The 15,500-nt window shown below is 40.6% G+C and overlaps 1 protein-coding gene across 1 annotated transcript in view; it reads right to left on the reverse strand.

Moving 5' to 3' along the window:
• LOC117512209 (plexin-A1-like) overlaps positions 1–15,500 on the reverse strand; it is a 1,069,160-nt gene that overhangs the window by 442,828 nt on the left and 610,832 nt on the right. Inside the window, 4 exon segments of the mRNA XM_034172199.1 lie at positions 1,652–1,751; positions 2,673–2,826; positions 3,275–3,398; positions 12,440–12,540. Coding sequence (XP_034028090.1) covers positions 1,652–1,751; positions 2,673–2,826; positions 3,275–3,398; positions 12,440–12,540 — 479 coding nt within the window.

Raw genomic sequence — 15,500 nt, forward strand, 5'->3', positions numbered from 1 at the left:
GGTTTTTACCAGAGATCACAAAGAGCAGGGCGTTACAGTTGTCAAACCTAGAGGACACAAAGGCATGGACAAGTTCTTCAGCATCAGTGAGGGTGAGGGAAGGACAGAGCTTGGAGATGTTTCTGAGGTTGAAGAAACAGGTCTTAAACAGATGTTTGATGTGACTGTTGAATGTGAGTGTCCAGTCTCATGCCAAAGTTAGTAACAGTAGCTGAAAAAGGGATGCGTTTTCCGGAGGAAATAGTGGTTATATTGGATGAATGGACCTGATTGGGGATGCTGACAAGTATGGCTTCTATTTTAGAGCTGTTTAATTGAAGAAAGTTTTGACTGATCCATGCCTTTATCTGTGCTTATGTACAGCTGTGTGTCATCAGCATAGCAGTGAAATGAGATGCCATAACTGTTGATGACACAGCCCAGTGACAGCATGTACAAAAAAAAAAAATAGTAATGGGACAAGCAGAGACCTTGGGGTGCACCACAGGAGACAGGGGCTGTCTGGGACCTGGCATTTCCCAGGCTGACATACTCTGTCCTGTTGGTATGATGAAAACCATTCCAGTGCAATCCAATATCAGTGTGTAGGCAATTAAGGAGGATGTGATGGTCAATAGTATCAAAACCAGCTGTGAGGTCAAGAAGGATGAGCAGGGAGAGGGGACCAGCATCAGCTGCCATAAGGAGGTCACTGACGGCCCTCATCAGAGCTGTGTCTGTGCTATGAACAGAGTGAAAACCAAACCGGAACCTTTCAAATAATCTATGAGAATGGAGGTGGTCCTGTAGTTGAATGGGAACAGCTTTTTCCAGCACCTTGGAGAGAAGGTGGGAAATGGGCCAGTCATTAGAGAGCACCTCTGGGTCCAGGTTGGGTTTTTTCATCAGGGGTTTAAATCAGTTTTCAATTATGATGGGACATGGCCAGACAGTAGAGACAAGTTTATTATTTGTGTATTGAGAGGGTATTTGTGTATATTACATTATATCTTAATCAAACATGCCCCAATCACTCTCATATTTGAAAGTGAGGTGCATACTGCCATTCACTATCATCTGACAAAGTTTGATCCCAATCTGATCTGGATTGTGGATTTTGTGGGCATTTGAATTTAATATTGAAAAGCCCATTTGGTGTACATTTTGCATTATATCACAATCAAAAGTGCCTCAGTCACTCTCATGTTTCTGGTATGGATTTAACTACATCACCAAAATTGAATGGATGTTCGAAGTTTATGCTTGTTTGTCTATCTTCCAGTTATCAGTTGGAAAGCAAGTGCCAAAAAGCAATGACAAATTGTGCATAGCAGAGATAACCAATGTTCTGTAAAAATTACCTGAAAAAGAATTCAAAAACCAAAAAAGATGAAAAAAAACTAACACCACCACAAAAAACTTTGATTCAAGTGAATGAACTAAATACATTCGCCTGACATTTGATCACATCTAATTTAGCTTATGAAAAGTGACTTCTAACAGGACTTGGACCTTGAAATTTTTTTCCAAGGTGAAATTTTGGGGAATTTGAAACTAGTGTTGGTGGAGGTTTGCGCTCTAGGAGCACATTGCTCTAGTTTCAGTATGAAAGTGCTTTCTAATAGGAGATGCCTATTTTATCATACAAACTTATTTTGAATATAGAACTTACGAATGATGGACGCTGCAGTTGTAAAAGACAAAGTCCACGCTGGCAAACTTCTTCCCTGTCTCCTTGGACTTCAGGAACAGCTTGATAACACGTTGGTCACCTACAGAGAGTCATGAAACCAAACACAATATATATTGTCAGTACATCTGGTCTCCAGTGTTCCTATATTCCTATAGTGTGCTGCTGACATTATCGTTTCCAGTAAGTGAGTACAAAATGTTCCATGATCCTTGTCCATGCCAAATCCCAAGCAGCATATTCTGAAATGTTAAGAGCCTCACTGTCGGTGTCGCTTGCATATTCCCATATAGCTGACATTTTGAGCTTGGGTTTCTGCTGGAAAGTAAGCACAGCCCTGAGCAGAATCAATTAAATTTTTTTTTTTTTTTTTTTGAGAAGTCACCTACTTGAAAAAAAAAAACAGTTAATCTGTGTCACATGGGTGTACCATTTTGCAGTGAATCAGCAATTTATCATTTGGATGATCACAAACAAATTGGTGTGGTTGTCAAAGCTGAAAGAAACAGATATAAATGTTTTGTGAGCATTCACTGAAAACAATACTCATTATATAAAATGAAAGGAGAGGAAACAATTTACATTTGCGTTAGAGAACAAATTTAATCAAACAGCTGAAAAGTTCAGAAAGATTTCAGAACTTTAAGAAAAGTAATTAATTGGTGCATTATGTTGAATGTTTACTTTAAGTTTGTGGTTGACAGGATTAGACTGGGGGTGTCAGACTGATATACAGGGAGCAGGGTTGAATCCGACAGCAGCAGTTGATATGAAATATCATGGAGTTACAACACTTTGCATCAGCAATACAGAATATCGATACCAAAAACAATGTTACATGTGAGGCTCTGCATGCATGCGTGTATGTGTCCATGTGTCTGCAGCAAAGGCGGTCCTCTTGACATAGTGGGTTTCACTCATTCACACATCTGTTTTCAAGTGCGCTAAATTGCTCTAAGTTAGAAACCCCCACTGTTTCAGTTGAACTGAATCTCTTTTTTACCTTGGTCACGTGTGATGGGAACAACATCTTTTGTTGATGGGGAAAGGCAGAAGATACGTCCACCATAGATGCGTCCTTCTGTCTCGATGTAGTCCTCAAAGGAGCAGTTGACTCCAGCAGACAGACTGGGGACATTCTGGGTCTGAAGTACCAACTAGGAGTGATTTTGGAAAAAAAATTATAATTTGCTTTTCAACATACTTTATAAATATCAAAAGCAAGCTGGATACTGTCCCGAAGATAAGAGCTCAATCATTTTCTTTGCTTTAAAAAAAAAAAAAAAACAATCACTTAACTGCTCAGATTAAGAATTATAATTTTCTTTTCAACATACATTATAAATATCAAAAGCAAGCTGGATACTGTCCCGAAGATAAGAGCTCACTAATTTTCTTTGCTTTAAAAAAGACTTAACTGCTCAGATTAATGGATGAAAGGATAGTGAGTGATGACAGAGCTATCATTATTAATTCCAATGTGTAGAACACTTTTCCTTTTCTGTTCATGCTTTCAAAACTCACTAGGAAAAAAAAATACACACAAACATTTGTGTGAAAGAGCATTCAGTGTAACACATACACGTATGTGTCAATAAAATGTACCTGTACTTCTGACATGGTGACAGACACAGTGTCAGGTTGGACAGACAGTCGAACGCACTGCTCCACTCTGGTGGTGAATCGCTGAGGCTCCTCTGCTCTCTCACAGCGATCCTTCCTTGAACAACTTTGTAATAGAGTAAAAATGCAGAGAAATTTAAGATAATTCAAAAATATTTCAGTAACTGTTATGACTGTATTTCCATTAAAAAGAAACATTTAGTTCAACAGAGCATTGTGTATGACAAGCCTGTTATTATACTAAAGCATTTAATGTCACAGAAATATATATGTATTGTCATGTGAACCATCAATGTACAAGCAAGCTTTATTATTTTTAAAAAAAAGCATCCGCTTTGAAATCAGATCAGTGGGACTTCTGTTTGTGTCACTGTCAGCTGTTCTGTGATATTCTGTATTGTTGGTCAAGTAACATTATGGATTTATATGTGCTTATGTCACTGAGTCTGGTAACCCCGCCTCCCCAACAATGTATAAATATGTTTATTTGTTGCTGTTTTTTTTATTACACAATAAATTGCTTATAGATATGATGTTACATTGCACCAGTTGAGCAAGATGAAGCTGTAAGACACAATTTTGTAGCCAGCAATAATAGTTGTTTTGTCTTTTGTTTGCACCCAGAGAATCTCCACATATATCGATACAGCATAAAAATATACATATTGAACACTTCACTATTTTTCTCACTAAATACATTTCTAAAGGTGCTATTGACATGAAATTTTCACCAGATGTCAGTAACAACACAAGTAATCCCCACATAAAAAATGAAACCACAGATGTCCATAGATTAAAAGAATAGTTATGTGTAATAATGTGAAATGAGACAGGGAAAAGTATTGAACACTTGAAGAAAGGGTGGTGTAAAAAGGCATGAAAAGCCTAGACAACAGCTGAAATCTATCACAAATTAGAAAGCAATCCTGCCCCTTGTCAGTGCAAATTAATATCAGCTGCTTCCCAGCTAATGGCCCATAAAAAGATGTCTCAATACCAAGGTGTCACACAAGAATTATGATGGTTAAAAGCAAAAACTAAGTAAGTAAGTAAACAAACTTCATTTATACAGTACCTTTTACAGATACCAATCACAAAGTGCTTTACAGGATGCAGTAAAATAGATACAAACAAAAGCATAAAATACAACAAAGTGAGAACAGCAAAATAAAAACAAAAAAGTAGTGCCAATAATTAAAAGCTTGTCTAAATAAAAGTGTCTTAAGCTGCTTTTTAAAAGCATCAACAGAGTCGGCCACACGGAGAGACAGGAGCAGGGCATTCCACAGTCTGGGGGCTGCTGCTTGAAATGACAGGTCTCCCAGGGTCTTAGGGACCTTCAGAAGGTTTTGACACGAGGACCGGAGAGAGTGGCCAGAAGAATTGAGGGTTAACAGGTCTGTGATACATTGGGGGCATGACCATTAAAAGCTCTAAAAGTCAAGACTAAAATTTTAAAATCAATTCTGAACTTCACAGGTAGCCAGTGTAAAGCAGATAAAACCGGTATGATGTGTACCCTTCGGTTAGTTCCTGTTAAAAGCCTCGCTGCAGCATTCTGGACCAACTGGAGACGAGTGACTGCAGATTTGTTAAAACAAGTAAAAACACAGTTAAAATAATCTAAGCGAGAGGAAATAAAAGCATGAATGATCATCTCCAGATTGGGCATGGATAATATTGCTCTCAATTTAGAACTGTTTCTCAAATGATACAAGCAGTTTTTAACCAGATATCTTGAATGGCTGTCCAGAGACATAGACTGGTCAAACAGAACACCAAGTTTTCTGAGACAGGACTGAGAAGAAGAGCCCAGAAAACCAAGGTGTTGTTTGATTACAGAAACTTTCCGTTCAGGAGCATTGATCAGAGATTCTGTCTTACTGGAATTTAACTGAAGACAGTTTTTAGCTAGCCAGTCCTTGATACAAGAAACAGAGTTTATTAGGTCAGCTAACTTGTGTAACTCAGATTCCTTAAAAGAGCAGTACAACTGAATGTCATCAGCATACAGATGGTAAAACACATTTTTAAAGCTGCTTATACTGTAATCTTACCAAGGTGGATTAAAAGAAATAACACTGGGCCAAGGACTGAGCCCTGAGGAACACCATGCAAGAGATGAGTCACTGGGACATTATATTATTTAAACACATGGCAAATGTTCTGTTACTCAGATAAGAGTAAAACCACTTTAAAACTGTCCCTGAAATTCCTATTTCATATTGCAGTCGATGTAACAGTATTTTGTGGTTGACTCTATCAAAAGCTGAGAACAGATCCAATAAGAGAGAATCAGGACCAGGAGCACACCGTGTAGCCAACACTAGGGATGCTATCAAGAGATGGTTTTGCACTGGCCCTAATATCATCAATCTTTTTCACGAAAAAAGTTAAAAAATCTGTTACAGTCCTCTGTTGTAAATACAGGCACCAATGGAGCTGATGGTGAAACAATACTATTAATGGTATCAAACAATACTTTAGTTTTTTTTTTTTTCTTGTTCATATTCACAAGATTACAAAATAGGCAGATATGGCCTGTTTAATCTTTTCATTTAGTGACAAGATCAAATCTTTTATATGCAGTCTGTGGACTTCAACATTTGTTGATTTCTACTCAACAAAAATATAAACGCAACACTTTTGGTTTTGCTCCCATTTTGTATGACATGAACTCAAAGATCTAAAACTTTTTCCACATACACAATATCACCATTTCCCTCAAATATTGTTCACAAACCAGTCTAAATCTGTGATAGTGAGCACTTCTCCTTTGCTGAGATAATCCATCCCACCTCACAGGTGTGCTATATCAAGATGCTGATTAGACACCATGGTTAGTGCACAGGTGTGCCTTAGACTGTCCACAATAAAAGGCCACTCTGAAAGGTGCAGTTTTTTTTTATTGGGGGGGATACCAGTCAGTATCTGGTGTGACCACCATTTACCTCATGCAGTGCAACACATCTCCTTCGCATAGAGTTGATCAGGTTGTCAATTGTGGACTGTGGAATGTTGGTCCACTCCTCTTCAATGGCTGTGCGAAGTTGCTGGATATTGGCAGGAACTGGTACATGCTGTCGTATACGCCAGTCCAGAGCATCCCAAACATGCTCAATGGGTGACATGTCCGGTGAGTATGCCGGCCATGCAAGAACTGGGACATTTTCAGCTTCCAAGAATTGTGTACAGATCCTTGCAACATGGGGCCGTGCATTATCCTGCTGCAACATGAGGTGATGTTCTTGGATGTATGGCACAACAATGGGCCTCAGGATCTCGTCACGGTATCTCTGTGCATTCAAAATGCCATCAGTAAAATGCACCTGTGTTCTTCATCCATAACAGACGCCTGCCCATACCATAACCCCACCGACACCATGGGCCACTCGATCCACAACACTGACATCAGAAAACCGCTCACCCACACGACGCCAGACACGCTGTCTGCCATCTGCCCTGAACAGTGTGAACCGGGATTCATCCGTGAAGAGAACACCTCTCCAACGTGCCAAACGCCAGCGAATGTGAGCATTTGCCCACTCAAGTTGGTTACGACGACGAACTGGAGTCAGGTCGAGACCCCGATGAGGACGACGAGCATGCAGATGAGCTTCCCTGAGACGGTTTCTGACAGTTTGTGCAGAAATTCTTTGGTTATGCAAACCGATTGTTTCAGCAGCTGTCCGAGTGGCTGGTCTCAGACGATCTTGGAGGTGAACATGCTGGATGTGGAGGTCCTGGGCTGGTGTGGTTACACGTGGTCTGCGGTTGTGAGGCTGGTTGGATGTACTGCCAAATTCTCTGAAACGTCTTTGGAGACGGCTTATGGTAGAGAAATGAACATTCAATACACGAGCAACAGCTCTGGTTGACATTCCTGCTGTCAGCATGCCAATTGCACGCTCCCTCAAACCTTGCTACATCTGTGGCATTGTGCTGTATGATAAAACTGCACCTTTCAGAGTGGCCTTTTATTGTGGGCAGTCTAAGGCACACCTGTGCTCTAATCATGGTGTCTAATCAGCATCTTGATATGGCACACCTGTGAGGTGGGATGGATTATCTCAGCAAAGGAGAAGTGCTCACTATCACAGATTTAGACTGGTTTGTGAACAATATTTGAGGGAAATGGTGATATTGTGTATGTGGAAAAAATTTTAGATCTTTGAGTTCATCTCATACAAAATGGGAGCAAAACCAAAAGTGTTGCGTTTATATTTTTGTTGAGCGTACAAACGCTTCACCTTACGACATGATCTCCTAAATGACATAATATCTTCATCATATCTAAAAAGCTCTCTCAAAATCTTTGCAACCTTATTATTGGAAAACATACTGAGTACATTGCCTACAGAAGGATTTCTAAACTTCTGAATGTTCCAGTGAGCACTGTTATGGCCATAATCTGGAAGTGGAAAGAACATCATTCACCATAAACTGGCTATGACCAGCTGTTGTTGACAAAATTTCTGACAGAGGAATGAAATGATTTGTCAGCAGAGTTGTCCAAGAGCCACCATGTGACAAACAGCCATCTTGTCCAGGTCGTACCCCTCTTCACGCCCTGTGACTGCTGGGATAGGCTCCAGGCCCTCGTGACCCTTAATTGCAGTAAGCGGATATAGAAAATGGATGGATGATGGATGAATGGCCAAGGACCACTTGTGGAGAGTTTCAGAAAGACCTGGTGTCACAGACCGAATGGTTCCACCTTAAAATTGGTCCTCCCTGCCTTCACTGTGCATGCACCATTTGTGATCACAAGAACTCACCTGAGACAGACTCTCTACACCCAACGCAATCAAAGGGAATACTGTGATTATAACCATCAGATGACAAGGTAAAACCTCTTAAATAATTTTAAAGACAGTTTTAAGCAGAAACGAGGCTGTTTTAAGCAGAATCAATCAATCAATCAATCAATTTCATTTATATAGCGCCAAATCACAACAAACAGTTGCCCCAAGGCACTTTATATTGTAAGGCAAGGCCATACAATAATTACGTAAAAACCCCAACGGTCAAAACGACCCCCTGTGAGCAAGCACTTGGCGACAGTGGGAAGGAAAAACTCCCTTTTAACAGGAAGAAACCTCCAGCAGAACCAGGCTCAGGGAACCAGGAAAAAGACATGCTGTGGAGGGGAGCAGAGATCAATCACTAATGATTAAATGCAGAGTGGTGCATACAGAGCAAAAAGAGAAAGAAACACTCAGTGCATCATGGGAACCCCCAGCAGTCTAAGTCTATAGCAGCATAACTAAGGGATGGTTCAGGGTCACCTGATCCAGCCCTAACTATAAGCTTTAGCAAAAAGGAAAGTTTTAAGCCTAATCTTAAAAGTAGAGAGGGTGTCTGTCTCCCTGATCTGAATTGGGAGCTGGTTCCGCAGGAGAGGAGCCTGAAAGCTGAAGGCTCTGCCTCCCATTCTACTCTTACAAACCCTAGGAACTACAAGTAAGCCTGCAGTCTGAGAGCGAAGCGCTCTATTGGGGTGATATGGTACTATCAGGTCCCTAAGATAAGATGGGACCTGATTATTCTAGAATTAACAGGAAGCCAATGAAGAGAGGCCAATATGGGTGAGATATGCTCTCTCCTTCTAGTCCCCGTTAGTACTCTAGCTGCAGCATTTTGAATTAACTGAAGGCTTTTCAGGGAACTTTTAGGACAACCTGATAATAATGAATTACAATAGTCCAGCCTAGAGGAAATAAATGCATGAATTAGTTTTTCAGCATCACTCTGAGACAAGACCTTTCTAATTTTAGAGATATTGCGTAAATGCAAAAAAGCAGTCCTACATATTTGTTTAATATGCGCATTGAATGACATATCCTGATCAAAAATGACTCCAAGATTTCTCACAGTATTACTAGAGGTCAGGGTAATGCCATCCAGAGTAAGGATCTGGTTAGACACCATGTTTCTAAGATTTGTGGGGCCAAGTACAATAACTTCAGTTTTATCTGAGTTTAAAAGCAGGAAATTAGAGGTCATCTATGTCTTTATGTCTGTAAGACAATCCTGCAGTTTAGCTAATTGGTGTGTGTCCTCTGGCTTCATGGATAGATAAACAACAAGGCAACAATCAGTGAGTCGCTACTGACGCTTTGAAATAACAGAGGTGCAGTGAATGCAGCAGCTAGCAGCTCATCTGGCTGCAGCACTCTGAAGGCAGGGCGGACTGATTTTTAGGAGGGACTGTTCGGTCGGTGACACCAGAATTGGTAGGTACAATTGATTCAAAGAAAATTATAAGTAATGCACTCAACCAACATGGCCTGTATTCATGCTCACCATGCAAGACTCCACTGGTGAAAAAAAAAGCATATTAAAACTCAGTTTGCTGCACAACATTAAACCCCCCATCACACATAGCAAGAATGTGCAAGAACCATGCCTAACATGGCAAATATTGCCATAATCCCATAATCAGAGTGTCTCAATGCAGTTCTCAATGTTACTGAGATCTCGCAGTGCGGCGACCTCTCCGAGGTTTTGAGTGCACGTTTTACAACATCATAAAATGTGCGCCCAACATCATAAAACATGCGCACATTCTCTCCACGTGCAAAACATTTGCGATGACACTTCCAGGGCTCTGTAAAAATGCCTATTTTTACAAATAAAAAAATGGAATATTTATGGCTGCTGAAAGCCATGCAGTAAACAAGAGCTTCCAGCAGGGGGCAAGAAGTGTGAGCTCATTGTTTGGGTTTGTTGTCGCTTTTGATGCTACCAGAAGCGATTGTGGTGTTAAAACTCAAATTCAGTTTATTAGTAGTTGCAAATGTACCAGAGACAATACTGGAATTTATTGGTTATCGGTTATCTGTAACTTCCGATACATTTTTGGGTGGTTTATCACTTTATCTTTATCAAAGATAACTTTTCAGTTATCTGATTATCTGTTATCAAAGTTAATTTTTTGGTTATCTGTGCCCACCACTGGGACTCGGTATTGGCAGATACTCAAAATCTGATGACTCGGAATTGGATCGGGGCCAAAAAAACCTGATCAGGACATCCCTATCCAAAAGCGCATGTAGACAACAGGTAGATGACACAGACTGAGATGGTCATAAAAGGTGCTGCAGACTGCCCGATGTCCAAACGTCTGGATGGCAAATATGGGACTGGAATGCTGTGTTCCTCATGCGCACGTGTGCGAGTGTGCAGAGTGCGTGTGTGTGTGCATAACGCTGCATGAGCCGGGGCGGGGTCCACGCATTTAGTGCCACTGGACAGCTTCGCTGAAAGTTTGCTGGCATTGAGCCATGCTGTCCCCTGAATCAGATGGAGGATGCCAGGGAACTTTAATTTCTTTTTTGCTCATTTCAGGAGCACAACGTAACTCTGGACAATACAATGGTTGGATTATCACATGGGATTTATTTTTTATTTTGGGTGAGACGATTTTAACCACACATCTGTAAGTCAAAACAGCAAGAGCTATACAGTTTGCTGAAGAAAAATCCTGCTGCCTCTTGGCCAGGTTGCCATTGCAAATGAGAATTGGTTCTCAATTGGCTTACCTGGTAAAATAAAGGTTAAATAAAATAAAATAAATAAAAGAGGCAGGAACAGTTGCTTTCCACAGGCCATCACACTGATAATTAAGTTAACCTGCCAAAAACCCATTCATTCATATACCTCATGTACAACTCAATCTGTTTGTCTGTTTCTCCTTTGCACATTTCTTAAATTGCACATTTTATTTTCAAATTTTTATATGCACATTTTTAAATTGTGAATTATTTAATGTTTAGTGTGCATTTATATAAGCTTGTACAGAGAGAGTACAGTTCAAACCAGAGTCATATTCCTTGTATTCTTGTTGGTACTTGGCAAATAAAGACTTTTGATTCAGATTCTAAGAGGTCTCCCATTCAAGTACTAACTAGGACCCACTCTGCTTAGCTTGTGAGACTTGAGAAAATCAGACATATATAGAGCAAAGTTAAGGTATATTTCAAAATGTGTAAAATTTACTGTTTTACTGACTGTCTTGACCAATAACTTCTAAATATAGTGAATATATATCAAGGGGAGTAGGGCTGTTGCCTCACAGCAAGAAGGTCCAGGGACTGGTTCCCAACTGTTCCTTTCTGTGTAGAATTTACACCTTCTCTCCATGCTCATGAGGGCTCCCTCTGAGTACTCTAGCTTCCTCCCACTTCCAAAGGCATTCAGGTTAGGTGAATTGGAAACTTTTAATTGACCATAAGTCTGAGTGAGAATGTGAATGAGTTTGTCTATCTACATGTGGCACTGCAAAAGGCTGGAATCTTGTCCAGGGTGTTCGCCACATCTCACAAATGGGATAGACTCCAGCCCCCCGCAACACTTTAATGGAGCAAGGAGGATTACAAAATGAATGGATGAACCATTATCAAGGGGAATAGATACCTCAAATGACTGTTTAGTCCATGCCATATCAAAAATACTCTCACTGCCTTCCACCAGTACATGAGTATGTATGGAAACTGTAACATTGAATCCTGGAAAATAGCTGTGAACGTAGAAATGTCAAAATGGGTGCCTGCTTTAGTCAGCTCATTCTGTTACAGCACACAAAGAAATAACCTCACAGTCTTAAACGCTGTCACAAATGATGGCACAAGACAAGACAGGTGCACTAATAGTGACTGTGGAACAGCTGCACGAAGACAGACACACACAATGAGGTAAGCACTCACAAACAGATAAGAAAACTGACACAATAGAGATCAAAACAAAGGGGTCAGACTCACAGCATGCACCAGTGCAACTAAAACAGAAGCCTGATGAGAACTAACAGAAAATAAACAGGAAAACAATGATTTAAAGGACACAGAAGGTAAGTGAAAGGCAGGTATTGTCACACAACTGGCATGCTTGTTTGTGGAAAGTCATATTTGCACATTGTCCTAGCACTACCTGTCAATTTGTCAATGGTTTGGACTTGTAGAATTGCCATAGTGGCACAAGAAACGACTTATAAAATCCATACAAAAATAACTATTCAAGTTTCCAATATCTCCCTTCATAGACGATAACTAAATGTGCAATTTCTCAAAGGAAGCACTGAAAGACAATTTATTGCATGTATACAACACATGGGAGCAGCACAGTTAAAACTGTAAGGTAAGCACTTACACATTGTGTAGGACACACCAGCCACAATGAGGGTCTCCTGATCCCAGACAGGCTCCACAAGATGTATACTGTTCACAACTCTCCACTGGCACACGTGTGACCTGAAAATAAAACACAGTTGGTGAATATTTCTTTCTAACAAGCCGCCATATCACCAGTCACCAGTACCAGAATCTACTGGAGGTTTCTAATGCCTGAAAAATGAGATTAAACAAACACACATACTGTTACTGTCAGAGATAAATCTGCTCTCCAGGGGCCAAAGACTTGCATGGATTTCCTAATAAAACATGGTGTATGCCATAACCCAGAAACTGGCATAAGCAGAAAAATATCCAGTTGTATCAAAGTGTGCGTAGGCAGGGATCAATGCACGCTTGGTTTGTACATCATTTGTACAATGTTGAGAGACATTGTTCTTAAACTGTTGGACTATTTTTTTCATGCAGTTGTTCACAAAGTGGTGATCTTCACCCCATCTTTGCTTGTGAACGGCTGAGCCTTTTGGGGATGCTCCTTCTATACCCAATCATGACACTCACCTGTTTCCAATTAGGAGTTCTTTGAACATTCATCAACTTTCCCAGTCTTTTGTTGTCCCGTCCCAACTCTTTTGAAACATGTTGGAGGCATCCATTTCAAAATGAGCAAATATTTGCACAAAAACAAAAAAGTCTATCAGTTTGAACATTAAATATCTTGTCTTTGTGGTGTATTCAAATGAATGTAAGTTGAAGAGGATTTGTCAATCATTGAATTCTGTTGTTATTTACATTTTACACAACGTCCCAGCTTCACTGGAATTGGGGTTGTAAGCCACTAAACAAAATAAATGTCATTAATAAACAAGAAGTAAGGCCTTTTTTGTTATTGTACATACTGTACATACATACATCAAAATGTGTATTTAAGGCATCCTCATTACACTACAACATTATCCAACCACTGGGAGCAGTGGCCAGCCACAGGGATACTGACCCCGGTTGATTGGTTAATCAATTAACTTTCTTCTATGAGAAGATAACAGTTCCTACTACTTGTAAATTACATTTTCTGCTGGCTGTCATTTTTTATTACATATATGTAATATAAAATTTAAATATAATATAAAATAAAATAAAATATAAATATAGTATAAAATAAGGTTGTACAGTAAAAAGTAATTTTGTTTTCACAAAAGGTGTAAAAATTTGGAATAACTTCTGATCGCATTAAAATATCTGATACTTCAGCACTCCAGTGATGCTACAGTTGTTTTTGGTCACATCACATGGTGCAAGTGTGGAACATCATCAAAGTGCAAAGTAGATCACAGTCATGGACAACTGTGATCTTTCCATGTTGTTTTGTCATAGTTGCAGATTGTTACCTTTGGTTTGGCTCTGATTCACTGATGGTGAGCACTGAGGACTGAGTCTTTCAAATGAGGAAACTCCAGAATATTGTCCATTTTACATATTTGCCTTCATGACTATGCAAGTTGTGGTGTGTCCACTCAAGTGTGCAAAATTGTGGGTGTGTAACATCTAAATAGGTGAGACTTGCACAAGCAACATGATTTATCAAGGTTAAAAGTAATGTCAGGGGCAGAGATTCTGTCTCTAATTAAGGGCCCTGTCCCACTGGCGTTTAGGAGGATTTGTGCATGAAATGAGGAGACAAAAGCTGAGCGTCCGCAACAAAGGTGGGAGGAAATGACAAATGTCCCAGGGTGGATCAGCGAATACATGAGGAAGAAAAGCGGATATAACAGGGAACAGAAGCGAAGGCCGCGGAGGCGCCCCCATGAGGGGCACAGCGGCCGTGATGCACTCGCTTCATCCGTGCCCACTCTGTCTGCATGCTCGACATACCATTTGCGACCGTGATGTGGCCGTGCTGGGCACACGTCATATCTGTTTTGCACGCTGTCCCGGTCCGCCGCCAAGCTGCGCCAACCCGTCGGTTGCGGATATCAGCGGATGACAGGGGATATGCGGTGCGGTGGCTGTGTATGTCCTGCGTATGTCTTCAGTATGTGTTCAGGCAGTGATGTGGATCTCATCCGCAGCAGGATTTTTGAGCCGCTCAAAAATCCTGGCTGCGGACATGCGTGCCTCTGCGGATGATCACGTACGTGTTTGGATGGCGGCCGACTCATACAGGAATGTTACACGGTTATTGCGGTTGTTTGGCGGATGTGGGCCACTTTTGTGCGCATTCCATCTGCAAATCCTCCTAAACGCCAGTGGGACAGGGCCCTTAGCAAGCCTGAAACCTCGGTGCTAACTTACCCAGTGTTGTGTGATCAACGCAAACCTGTGTGAATCTGATTCAAAGTCACCCTTTGTGAGCTGTTTGGGTATGTTTTTCTTTACTTAAACTGAATAATCTTTGTTAACAAAGAAAACATCACAATTACACATTACTTTAAAATTGCCTATTGTTAACGTAATGACGTCTAGTGCCTAAGTCAAATTAAATGTGACATTTATCATGTCACATTTCTTTGAAACAAAAATATAAGTAGAAAGTTCTGTGCATAACCATGTAAGCAGCTGACAGCAGTCCACCCACCACCTGTGGTCGGGGCCATAGCAGTATGGACAGCAGCCATGAACATCCACCTACATATAAACCATACACAAAAATGATTCTCATTCTATGTCATGTCCTCTATGATTATGTGAAACTAAAGAGAAAATATTAACGCCCGAGTGAAATGTAGAGGTGGTTTATTGTGGCCTGGGAAAGGGAAGTTTGGGGTCCCCTGCTGGAGTTGTTGCCCCCACGACCCGGCTCTGGATAAGCGGCTGAAAATAAGTGAGTGAGCGAGTTAAAACATGTCTGTTTGTTTTATATAGTACAAATTGGCAAATGGCTGGTTGAAGTTTATTTTGCACTTTGTGTCATTACGACAAATGCAAATTCCTCAAATCCTCATCCTCATGCTGTCTATGTGAAGTTACTACTTGCTGTCAGGCTGCAGTATCTATATTTTAAAAGCCAACTGGCCTCTGTGTACGTGTATGCGTGCGTGTGTGTGTATGGCTTGGATCATGGTCAAACTGGGGAGAGCTAA

This window comes from Thalassophryne amazonica, chromosome 6, assembly GCF_902500255.1.
Source record: "Thalassophryne amazonica chromosome 6, fThaAma1.1, whole genome shotgun sequence".
In the NCBI taxonomy this organism is placed as follows: domain Eukaryota; kingdom Metazoa; phylum Chordata; class Actinopteri; order Batrachoidiformes; family Batrachoididae; genus Thalassophryne; species Thalassophryne amazonica.